The sequence below is a fragment of the Seriola dumerili genome, unplaced genomic scaffold, assembly GCF_002260705.1.
Source record: "Seriola dumerili isolate Sdu_G_001 unplaced genomic scaffold, Sdu_1.0 BDQW01000190.1, whole genome shotgun sequence".
Lineage (NCBI taxonomy): Eukaryota > Metazoa > Chordata > Actinopteri > Carangiformes > Carangidae > Seriola > Seriola dumerili.
The window spans coordinates 494670-507415 of NW_019174445.1; the positions used below are offsets into that span (position 1 = coordinate 494670).

Below are 12746 nucleotides of genomic sequence, written 5' to 3' on the forward strand. Positions count from 1 at the left end.
TTCTGCACAGCCTGTCTTTGTTTGCAGTCGAGCAGTAAAGGCTGGTACTGATGCTAAATGCAAAATAGGACCCAGGTGTGCAGAGACCACGCCACACATGACTACAAAACTTAATAAAAAAAACTTTTTGCAGAATCAAATAGACAAAAGGCTTTTGCCAGAGTGAGGCAGAGATAACTGGTGCAGACATCAGGCAACTAAACTCACAATAACTAAATCACTCTGCACAGCTGACTAGAACAAAGGCCACCTGATGAGCTGTCTCCAAGACTGAGGGAGCCAAGATCCGGGAACAACACTAGCTTCAGAGGTGAGGTGAAGGGTGAGGCTGAGGTAATGTATTTGCCCTTAGTCCCGGTCAGCAGGAGTAACCGTCCACCAAATGAACGACAAACACCCGGCTCCAGAATCAGCACCATGGACAGCGGTCAAGACAGACTTACTGAGTGAATTAATTTTTCTTGGAAAGACTTTAGATGTGTCCCAGTTTCATACTTTAAACTCCTACATAATTCCAACTGGATTTAAGTTTGTAGTGTGTTCACACTGGAAAAGTGACAAAATTAAGAATTCCCAAAAACGCCTCTATGCATACTAAAGTCGTTCGATTTATTTTTTGATGGTAGAATGGACGGACGCTCTTGTCCCACAATGTCTGTACAAAGGAAAAAAAAATTAAAACAAATTGTGGATGGTGTCTGAACAGCCCAAGGGACATTTCCACATTTTTTGATTGGCAGTAACGTTCAAAAGTTTGATTGATGTCTTTTGACGCACGTCTTTCTAATCATTTCCTGTCAGTACAAAAAGTACATTCCTTTTTCCTGCTGCCTTTCCCCACCAACTAATGTCAATTTTAATGAGAGTGAATCCCGTCCTTCTAACAATTACCATCTTTCTATTAATCATGATTTTGTAGCTACTTCAAAACATGCCTCTCAGTTTACTCTTGATCCTCTGAGTCTCTCTCTGAGTAGTTATCAAGCCTCTTCAAGCCATTCATCATGAGAAATCTACCGGTGACGACAATTTGGATAATTGTTCTTTTCTTCGTCTCTTTGCTCTGAGCAAATAACTCTCAATTTTAAACTTTCTATTTTTCCCCCTTATTGCATCAGAGTGGAGAAAAATGAGTGACTCAAATAACTATAGACCAATATCTAAATTGTCCTGTTTAGCTAAAGTCCTAGAGTCGCTTGTAAATTGTCAACTCAAGGAATTTCTCTCTGTCCTGAGGCCATATCAATCCGGGTCCAGGCCTTTGCACGGCCCTGTTTTTGCTTGGTTGTGCATGACATTGCATCAGTGGCTCTGCATCTTTGTGGCTCTATTTTGCTTTTACATAATTTAAGTAATGTTGGTTTTAGTTCAAGTGCTTGTGCGTGGTTCCTGAATTGCCTGTCTGGTCAGCAGAGTTTTTACCAATAATAAATGTTGTTCTTAGGTCCTGTTCTTTTTAGAGTTTATATATCAATAATATTTAAGCAACTCACTGCCATGTACATTTGTATGCAGATGATACAGTATTGTACTGTATTGCTGACTCTGATATCATACAGACAATCTTTTTTGTATAGAAGTAAAACTTACTTTCCTACCCTCTGCAGGAGAAGTGCGGTTGAAGCTGTTTTTTCTCTCTGTTATGGATTATGGTAATGTGATTTATCGGCTTATGCTCGTAAAAACCCTTGGATTCTGTTTATCATTCTGCCCTTAGGTTTATTATTGGTGAGGTTTACAGCACTCATCATTGCATCCTGTGTGAAAAACTTGAGCGATCCTCTCCGTCTGATAGCCGTGATAAGCATATGTTTTCTGTTTATCTACAAATTCCCTTATTGGGAAGCTGCCATCTCGTATCACTTCTATGCTTGACTGACGCTCTGGACCACGTCAAACACGGTCTAATGAATAGTTTTCTCTGCAAGTCCCTCACGTCTGTACTGAGCTCGGAAAATCTGCTTTTGATTTCTAGCTCTAACTCCTTGGTGTTAACCCTTGGTCATTTTAAATCCATGATCACAAACCATTCATCTTTTGTATCTGTATCTTCAATTTTAAGTAGTTGTATTTATATATAGTTGTTTTGAATGATTGTTTTTTTTTTACCTCGTATCTTTGAATATTTTTTTAAGTCATTTTAAATCCCTCAATGATTAATTAGTCCATTATTTTTATCCTCAACTGCTGCCTCTGCTTGACTTTTCTGAATTCTAAATGAAATAAGTGGGCAGTAATAGATCTGCTTATTCACATGTCACGTGCAATATATCTCAGGTGCAACTGACTGGATTTTAATGAAACTCATAGAAATGACACATCACAACGCGAGTGTTCAAGCTTTTTCCGCTGCCAGTTAAAATGATTGGCATGTTGGTTGGTGGTGGCGGGCGTACAAATCAGGACTGAAAGTTTAATAAACATCCTCTCCTACCCTGCAGGTTTGACTGATGCGGAATTTGGCGCACACACACACAGGGACGCTTACATTAAAAAAAAAACCTACTTCAAGGACCATCAGTTTACTTCATATTAAATTTTCCACCATTTTGAGTCTCTCCCAGCAGCAAGAAACAGAGGGCCGTGCACATCAGCTTTCTTCTCTGTGAACAGAGTTGTGCTGTTGTGACTTTTCACACTGTGTATAAGAATACACTCTGTTTGATGTTTGACCATGTTTGCCGTCGAGCATTCAGAGTGTGTCCAGGCACAACTGAGCATGAGCATGTTTTTAAACTCCTGTTTTAAAATCCTCCGCTATGATTAATATTTTGTTTAACGTGGTTTTCCCACATAAGAAGTAAAAAAAAAAAAAAAAAAAAAAAAAGAGAGGCTGGGCTGGACTGTAAGAACATCTCCTCTTACACCTTATGCCCCGCCCACCACCTGCTTTGCTCAGGTGGACAGGTGAAAGAGCAGCGAGTGTCAAGGAAACATCAGAGAGACTCAGCCACATGTTTGAGACCAGAACCAGAGACTAGCAGACGGAGCAGAGCAGTTAGCATCTTTTATTTGTTCATGTTGTTTTGTAGCTTGGAACTGGCAGTGGCTGACACAGTGTTAGCGGTTGTGCTAATGCTAACTCTCTCTCGCTGTACTCCCTGCCCCCCCCCCACAAGTTGACAGGATTGGTTCCTTAGGTTTGTGACGTATGAAACCCTGAATCTGTTTTTATGAGACAAGTTGGAAACACTCAGTCATGGTGTTGACTGATTATTTCACTCGTCGTATGTCTTGTATTATATAATATAGAACGTCATATTAACAAGGTTAAACACTTGATTTTCATTTGAGGGGTTCTTTAACACTGGAGAAACTCATCTGTATGATTCTAATCACTATCAAACCCTCATAGATTTCAGCCTCTTTGCTATTTCCTGTAATGAATAATAACTAACAATCCGATTCTTACATCTGATGCAGCCTCTGGGACGTTTTCAAATTTTTACAGCCGTCTGCGGCGAGTGGCTTAAAGGAGACAATTGGACAAATATTTTCATCTCCCTTGCCGTTCTGCCAGTATTCTCGCTTCCATAATGACGTACCAACGAGCTTACCTAAGCCCCACAGTGAATAAAGTTTGTTGTACGTGAGTTGCATAAATATGGATCGGCTGATTGGCCTCGATGGCAGCTGCATTGTTCGAGCTCATTCCCCATTTGTTTTAATTCACTCAACAATTTCTCACCATGCGACAAATGCAGTGTTTTGTTTTTTTTTTTTGTTTGCTTCTTTTGTTAGTCTTCTTCAGGACATATTGCAAGCTTTTTGCCCTCTTTTTGTGCTGCTGTGTGTCACTGTTGTGAAGGTTTAGTCTGCACGCTGTACACAGGAGGATTATGTGCTTTCCCTTGCTTGTCTCCCTGCTCTCACTGTAATCTGCTCCCCGACTCCCTCCCTTTCCCTTTTCTCAGCTTGGCCCATTGTTGCCATGCCACCACATCACACTGTAATCGTATGAGGCTTGATGGCCACCATGATAAGAGTCTGCAGGCTGCAGGGACACTGTTTATAATGCTCACTGCAAGCTTCTGCTTTCACACCCGGCGGGATGATTATTGACACTAAATGAGCAAAAAAAAAAAAAAAAAAAAAAAACCCTGCTGCTGTAAAGAGCTCAAACAAAAGGAAAAGGTTTCTTTTAGATTTATAATGCAGACACACAATCGAGAAGATTTGTTGTACTCTATTTATTTCAACTGCTTAGAGAGGCCTATATTTAAAACAGGCTTATGTTGGAGACAGGCTGTAGGAAGCTTCCCCTTTTTCTGATCTGCTCCTATTTAGATTTGCTGTTGATGCTGTTTGCTGTTCATGCAGACTCATCACTTCCTCCATGTTTACCTTGTTGTCTGGATAGATTCAGTGTAATGTTCATTTTCCTGCTGTACAACAACTGGGTCATGTCCTCGTCCCTCTGAGTCTCTCTTCACCAACAGAAATATTGTTTTCATTCACAAAACATCTCCCAATGGTTTTATTTTTTTATTTTTTTGCCATTTTTTTTGCCATAGTCTCTGTTAAGATCAAATCAGTGCAGTTCAACACTTCCTGCTTAGATGTTTCACAATAAAAGAAAGCATAATCCATGCCTTTTCTCACAGGATTGTAAAAAACATAAAGAGTTTTTTCATTTACAGCAGCTTAACGGTGATTAAATGAAAAAGTAAAAAGCTACTGGACATAATTAGTGCTCAGCCATTATGTGAACACCGGCTTTTATTTGAGACTTTATGGTATCCTATATCAAATGGACCTCAAGGCTCAAAAACTACAGGTTTCTCGATATCTAATCAGTGGATTTTAAATTTTCCATCCATGTTATGAACAGCAAAACCAAGGGATTATACATCTCTGATAAAAGTGTTTGGCTGTGAAAATGCTGTGAAAAGACTAAATTAATTTGAAATAATAATAAATCGATATATCTCTGACAATGAATGTTCTGTGTTTCCCTAAAAAACAACTTTTGTAAATTAGTGGAAAAAATCTTTTCCAGCAAATCGTACTAATGAATGACTGAATCACACCCTCCAAACATTTAGATTCACAGTTGTCACCATCACAGTGGCACCAACTGGTTGAAAATATACAGATGAATTCCAGGCAACTGATTCATTTTGTGATCTAACTTCCCAGCTCAAGTCATTTTGAAAGAAAGCCCAAATCTCAGTAATTCCCGGCAACAGCTTGCTCGACTAAAACACAGTTCACGATGACGTACGGAGACATTTGTAGCTCGGCTTGTTGGCTTTGTTTAAAGTGCGTTTATGTTGGATTTTTTCTGCTGTCATAATTACAGCTGAAAGACCATCAGGCCTCTGGTAGCAGGCTGGAGGACAGAGGGCTGGAAATCTGGCCGCTACAAATTGATCCATGATTGAAGCTTTAATTAACATCAGCCAGAAAACCCCTTAAAAAAAACAAACAAAAAAAACCTGTTACTGTGTTTCTGGCGCCCAGCTGAGCTAGTTAGCTAATCTTGTTGGGAAGAAGCATCACTATCATATCACCAGAAGGAGACACACAATTAAATCGTTGTGGTGATTCGCTGAGTGTCGTCTTCTCAGCGCAGTGAACCTTCTCTCGGTGTCTTTCCCTTCAGTGTTTCAGAAGCCGCTTCTAAAGCCGTCTCTTTTTGTTTGTTGTACCTCATCTGAATACATTTTAAATGAGCTGCCTGTGGCTTTGGTAAAAATTTGATGTTATTTTTTACTCGTGCGGAGGCAGAGTTTCATCAGACTATCAGTGTGTCTGGTTTAAGAGCCACTGTTGTGCCTTCTGCCCCGGCTTTGAGCCCCGTCTGGTAGTGGTGTGTTGAGCAGGGCAGGGCAGGGGCTTGGCACGGTGCACGGGGGGGACAGATGGTCTTACGTGTGATCTAGTTGGAGCTCCAGAGCCGTACCCCAGCAGGGACCCTGGCAGCTGACGAGCCTGGCCTCGACGTCCGCTTTCCCTGGGTGGGATAGTGACGGCAACAGGATGGGCCACCCAGGCGTCATCCAGACAGAGAGAGACGCTCTCTCTCTCTCTCTTCCGGCCAGATGTTTCACCTCTGCCTCTGTTTCACATTCCCACAATAACAAACACACCTGTGCTCGTGTTCAAAGGCCGCACCAGGCAGACACTCAACAATGCACCAACATGGCCACAGTAATTCTCGGCCATTTGCTCCAGTTGAACGCTCCGACAAGCGGGGCTCATTGCAGCAGCAGCAGCAGCAGCAGCAGCAGCAGCAGCAGCAGCAGCAGCAGCATGTAAAAGATACAGTGGGACAGATTCATCTCCGTAGCTTTAGGTCTTGGCTCTGGTGTGTGTAGGTGGTTGAACCATACAAGCATTTTAATGCGTCTACCGTTGCGTGTGCCAGCGTGTGTTGGACAGATAGGTTTGATGGATGGAGACGGGCTGAAAGCCGTTTTGTCGACGCTTGTGTTATTCATGATGAAGTTATCACGGCGACGAACAAAACGTGGGCCCGGCTTATGGCGCCGAGAGAGTCATCAAGTCATCACAGATCAAGTCCCGCTGTCCACGGTGGCATTGGAAAAACTAACAAGGGCAAAGTATCGAGTGCCCTGATGCTGTGGCGGCAGCTGAGAAATGCATTTATTTCAGCCAACCTCCGCGACTCTGTGGCTGGCCGGGCTGATGCACTCCACGGTTAGTCAGCACTCCCGCCGCTTTGCCAGCTCAGCTTTTATTCCGCGCCCTGGAAATTGAGTTTTGCTGGCCCTGTAATATACTCAAAACTACATCTGCAACTGACTGATAAATCTACGCTTTGTTGCGCCTGACGGATGGCTGTGAAAATGAAAATTCACCACGGCATGTTGCTGTGTCAGGGGGAAGGTCACTTTAGATTTTCCTCTGCTCACCGAGGAGTCTCCGCTCGGGCTGAGGCCGTAATGGCCGTTTTGTCTCAGAATCTAGTTGCGAGGGCTTTAATATTTTCTTCGGCTTGTTTGGTTCAATGAGATGACAGGTTCCTGGATTGTTTTGTTCCACCGCTGTGTCTCCTCGCTGCCTGACGACAACGGGGAGGGCACGCTGAGAAAACACTGCTTTCTTCTGATGTGTCAACAGTACCTGTTATTTGCTGAGGGACAATGGCTTTATATCCACAGAGCAGCAATTGTGTGTGTGTGTGTGGGGGTGGATGTGTGTGTGTGTTAGTGTGTGTGTGTGTGGGTGGGGGGTTACATATATGAAGGTGCTGCTCAGCCAGCTTGATAAATACCACGAGATGACAGATCTTTATTGCAGAGCAGCAGTCGGGGTCTGACACTCCAAAGACCAATTTCAGACTGTTAACAAGCCTGGACCAGGAATACCTCACAGCAAAATGTCACAAGGCCTCCCTTTCCACACCTCTTTACTCTCGCTCTCTCTCCCACTCCCTCTCCGTTTCCGCCCTCAGCTCTCCTGTGCACATTCGACGAATTGTAGTTCCTCTCTTTCAATTTGGCGACCATGTTACCTCGTTCCACAATGTGCTGCCCCGGGGGGATCGTGGGTAGGCGAGAGCAGCGGCCCCGGCCAGGTCCGCAGAGAGCCGATAACCTTTCCGTGTTGCTTTAGCGCACTGTGTAAAGAACAATCAGTGCTTATCGCCGTCGACTACAGGCGAATGCTAATTCAGTGTCATGCAGACAGACTGCAGAGGAAGAATGAGAGCGTCGCAAGCTTTCACTCTGACAGCCTGACGTCTCCAGCAGACACATACGTTTGAGCAGACTGAAGTTTTTCAGCTTTTTATTGCCTTTCTCTTCTGTGATCCACAAATCCATGTGTGGCAACATTTCAGGGAAGGTACTTCAGGTTTACAGAGCGCTGCATGGTTAGAAACAATACATTCAAGCCTTTTAATTAATAATGTGATCGTAAGATTGGACAGCTTTGTTGACATTATAACATATGTTTGGGAGAAGAGATTATATGAAACATATTCATACACATCTCCGTGTCCAATGTCGTATCACAACTTTATAACATAAAATAACTGAAATGAATTTCTCCAATATCCCAGCAATATTGACAGGAATGGATGATTTTAATATTTGCAGACACATCCCAGACAACAAAATGAAAGTTTCTGGCTCAACATATGCCTGGGTCTCCCGCCCGAGTCTGGCCCATGCACTTCCACATCTGGGCGGAGTCTGACTGTTGTCCTGTGTGCCAGAATTGGTCCAGATGTGGAAGTAGCGTCTTACATACTTGGCCCTTTACATACTGGCCCACATACAGCAAGATTTGGGCCGTGGAACTGGGCATGTGGGCCAGATTTATTTTTGCTATCTGTGATTAATACCAAACACTGATGCTAGCCTGATGCTAACTGTGTTTCTCCCTAAATGACCAGAGTATCCGAAACAACCTGTGTTTTATACATAACAGTCTGTTTATAGGTCTGATAATTGACTCAAGATGATGTCACTTGAGTCAGCATTGGTTACTACAAGGCTGAAAATAAAAAAATATGGGGGAGTACCCCAACAAAATAATGTTGAGAGTAAGATTTAATATAAATCTAAATTTATATGCACAATAATAATAATAATAATAATAATTCATTTATATGCATAAACTAGTATTTTATTTTTCCCCATGACTCCTGCTGGGCTCTGCAATATTTGTAAAAATCAGCACTGATGAAAGCAGGTCAAGGCGCTGATGATGAGCTGCTGTTCCCTGGTTTTCTTTCCCCATCTCTTTCTCTCCTGAATCTCCTGTCATCTCTCTACTGTCACTGTTTAATTTAAAAAAAGGTACAAACGAGGCAAAAAAAATGTTTATATATATAAAAAACAGCACTGACTACATGCAGACATTTAAAGTTATGAACCTTATAGTGTAACATTTGATTTTACAAGTATTTCCAAAAGGCACTAATTTATCTCAGGAAACTGTAATTATACTACATGACTTTAAAAAATTTACAATGCATTAAATAATTGCAAATATAAAAACATCTCCACAAATCCAGTACAGTCCCGTTTACAGTACCACAGTTCCTCAAATGAGTGTCCTTGTCATTGTTTACATGCAGAGTCCTGGGGGGGGGGTGACTCGGCTTTTTCAGCGCTTGTTACAAAACCAACAATGAACCTGCATGAACCTCTTGCTGCTCCCGCTCTGCAGCTCTGTTCTCTTCTGCTGCAGGAAGAGATGCCCGAGATTTGTGTCGTATATATTTATAGTGTCTGTGGCCTTGATGGTGAAAAGACAGAGGAACAACACATGATCTCATATGGGAAACTATTTGGTGTATTGGCCAGCGAGTACAAGTTTGAGAAGCAAATGTTACAGTGGAGCTTCGAGAAAAGTAATCCACTAAAATTTGGTTGTTAAATTGTACAAATTACTTTTTTTACCTGGAACATTTTACCTCAAATTACATAGGAAAAAAGAATCTTTTCAGGAGGAATATTTAATTTTGATAAAATGTCAAAAGGAAAAAAAAACAGTCTTTCTGCAGCTGCAATAAACACGAGCATTAGCAGGAAAGTAATTTATGGACCACCAGTTGGTCTGTAAAGGTTACTACCACAGGCAATTCAGACATGGTGGTTCAACAAGAACCTCATTGAAATACTACAGGCATGTGAAGAAGCTTTCCTCTGTGGTGAGCAGAGTTTTTGTAAGTCTTTCCATGAGTCTGTCTTTACTCATTTCTTTCTCTTTGCCGTCTTGTCTCCCGTCTTCCCAGCGCGAATCGTGCGGAGCCGTCAGTGGTGCGAGATGGTTCCCTGCCTGGAGGGCGAGGTCTGCAGCCTCCTGTTCAACCGATCCGGCTGGACCTGCACCAGGGGCAGCGGTCGCATCAAGACCGTCACGGTAAATTTGCAAGACATGACATTAACGCACGGTGTGTGCACTTAACAAGCCGACGGTGTCGTGTGACGCCTCGGCCCAGAGATAGAGGAGGCGCGCTTTGGTCAAACAGCGTGGTCGGTGTCCAGGATTCAAAGGCTGCATCAATACTGAATCACAAAGAGAAGAAAACCGAACGCTGACCTGCTCTCTGTCAGTTTATGGCCTCACCCTGGTCAGTGATGTTGCAGCAGATGTTTAATGGTTTAATTAAAATCCAGAATTCGACCTGTCACTGCAGGACGCTCCATCGGGGGAAACACCATCTCTCTTAGACGTAGCACACTGACAACACGATAAAGACGATTGGGAGAGGCATGAGTAGAAAGTGTCACTGAAGATTATGAACATTGTTATAGCAGCTAATCCACCTTTGATATTGCTTTGTTGTTCTGTTTTTGGGTCAGCTTAAATACACCACCCAGCAAAAAGAAAACCCAGCGTCTACAAGGAATACTAAGAAGGCTCAATTATCATTTCAAACCACTCCGGTACACCTCTTCAGATTTGGAGCCATGAGTCACACAGCTCATATCAAATATACTACTCATATAAAAGGCTTGAAATCGTAAGTGAAGGACATCGGTGTCGGGGCCGTAGCCGGGGCAGAGTTTTAACTGAGGTCCAGAAGCATTGTACTTTGTAAATTCAGATGGGTGAAGCAGCACGTACTGAGTTGAGATGCTGGAAAAGAAGACAAGACTCCAAGTGAAGTTTAATATTTCATCTTGAAGATGTGAGGGAGGAAAAAAAAAACTGCTTGCTGTGATTCCTCACTGCAATTATAGGAACAGAGAACAGAGAAAACTTTATTATTTATTTTGACAGGTCAGTGCTAGTACTGCCCCCCCCCCCCCCCCCGTTTAAGCTCTAACATAGCAAAAATAATGTGTTAATATTGTGAATAGTCTGATTAATAAATATAAATAAGTAATGCTTTGTTTGTTTTAACAGCTATAACCGAGGCGTCGTCCAATCAGGGGGAGGGGTCATACATCAGGTGGTAGAGCGGGTTGGCTGCTGATTGGTGGTTTGGCGGTTGAATCCCCGGCTCGTCTGAACGCAGGGTGTGTCAGGAGGGGCGTGGCATATGCAGACAAATCAATCAATCCATCTTTATTTGTGTAGCACTTGTTGACCGCCCAACACAGGGGCATTTATAACATAATGTTCACAAAATAAAATCATGTTCGTACACAAACAGATATAATGCAGCACGAGAGGGAAATAAATGACAGAGATCCAGACGCTGGGAGGTGTAATTTAACTTTTTAATTACTCGGGTTGCGTAGCGATCCAGTCTTTGGTCTCGTTTGTGTAATTTTGCTGGTGTTTTACATTCCACATGTGTATGTACGCACAGACAAACAATAGACAATTAATAAACAGCTGATGGAAAACATCTGCTGTGACATCACTCATTGGGACGCAGCCACATGTGCAACGCGCCGAAGTGCTCACAGTCTGAACCACTGATGTAACGTGCGTTGGTAGTCATCAGAGGTTGTTCCTTGCGCGCGTGTACAGTAACACTCCTGACTGCCGCCGACACGATGTGAATTCAAATATTAATGCGAGCAGCTGATGAGATCATTTGCTCAAACACGACGAGCAGACATTTCACATAGCAGCGTAAGAATAGCTGACAGCTCTCTGTGACCTCTCCCTGACTCGGTGAGAGATGTAAATGAATACAAAACATGGTGAATTTTTTAAAAGCTTCAATATGGTGTCATCTGGTCCTCTGTAGGCTCCTCTCGCAGCATCCAATGCCTCAGAGCTGCCAACGCTGCAGTGCTAACTGAGGCTGTGCAACGTGATTAACTCTCATTTGATCCAACACAGAAAACACAGGAAGCACAACTTCTTCACATCAGTGTAAATCAGCGATTTAGTTTTTGTTTGTGCAGCTATAAAGGAAGTGTCATTATAAATGTGTCTGAATGGAAAAAACAAAACAAACAAAACTGTAAAGGCACCTACAGCCTGGCCGGCCAGTAATAGCCCCCCCCCGGTGCTGCACTCCTCTTTGCCCAGTCATTGACTGAGTCGCCATGGATACAGGTCTCACTGTCGCTGTGCGGTTCACACCTTACCACTTGGCAATTTCACACTATGCAACTCGACGCTCGGCTTGAACGGAGGAGGTCACCTTTTTTTTTTTTTTGCACCAGGTGATCGTCTGTCCAGCACTTACCTCTGGTGATGTCGTGCTAATCTGTGTTCGACACGTCCAGGAAACACAATTACATCCCCTCTGCAGTCCCACCAGCCGCCGCCGTGTTTGTTGTTGAAAAGCTGCCACTTCACAAGTTATTTTTATTTATTTATTTATTTATTTATTTTTCTCCAGTTTTGGCTTGAATTTTTCTCTCTTTCATGTTTTTCCTTGTGCAGCCACCGGTTGCTTGATCTCAGAAAACGACTATGTCGCCGTCTGAAACCACATTACATCACATCACCTCAAGGAATATGTAGCCACGCAGATGCCAAAATCTAAACGACCTAATCTGAACTTCTGTTTGCTTTTATCTCGTTCGTTAAGCAGTGACGAGAACCGAAACAAAAGGCTTTGCTCCATCTAATCCTTATTTTGTCAGAATTTGTCCATATTTAATCTTTATTTTATCTTCTAACATGATTGACTTTATCGTCCGTCTCAGTGGAAACTTGTCTTTGGCTTCACCCAAAGAAAGTGCAATAAAAAAATACTCACAATACACATGACAAAACACACAATAGTGCAAACGAATAAATACCAGAGAGCAAATCTCATAAGAAAAGTACCAAGTGTTTCCTGGTGCAGTCATTCTAGGTTCAGTGCCTGGGAATAAAAGACTTCCTGTATAAGTACCGGTTGGCCCTTGGGG

At 42.7% G+C, this 12746-nt stretch overlaps 1 protein-coding gene across 1 annotated transcript in view; it reads left to right on the forward strand.

The window, feature by feature from the left end:
• Nucleotides 1-12746, forward strand: part of LOC111227617 (protein FAM19A5-like) — a 46318-nt gene that overhangs the window by 17031 nt on the left and 16541 nt on the right. Inside the window, exon 3 of the mRNA XM_022753197.1 lies at nucleotides 9713-9840. Within this exon, the coding sequence (XP_022608918.1) occupies nucleotides 9713-9840 (128 nt within the window). The remainder of the gene's footprint in view (nucleotides 1-9712; nucleotides 9841-12746) is intronic.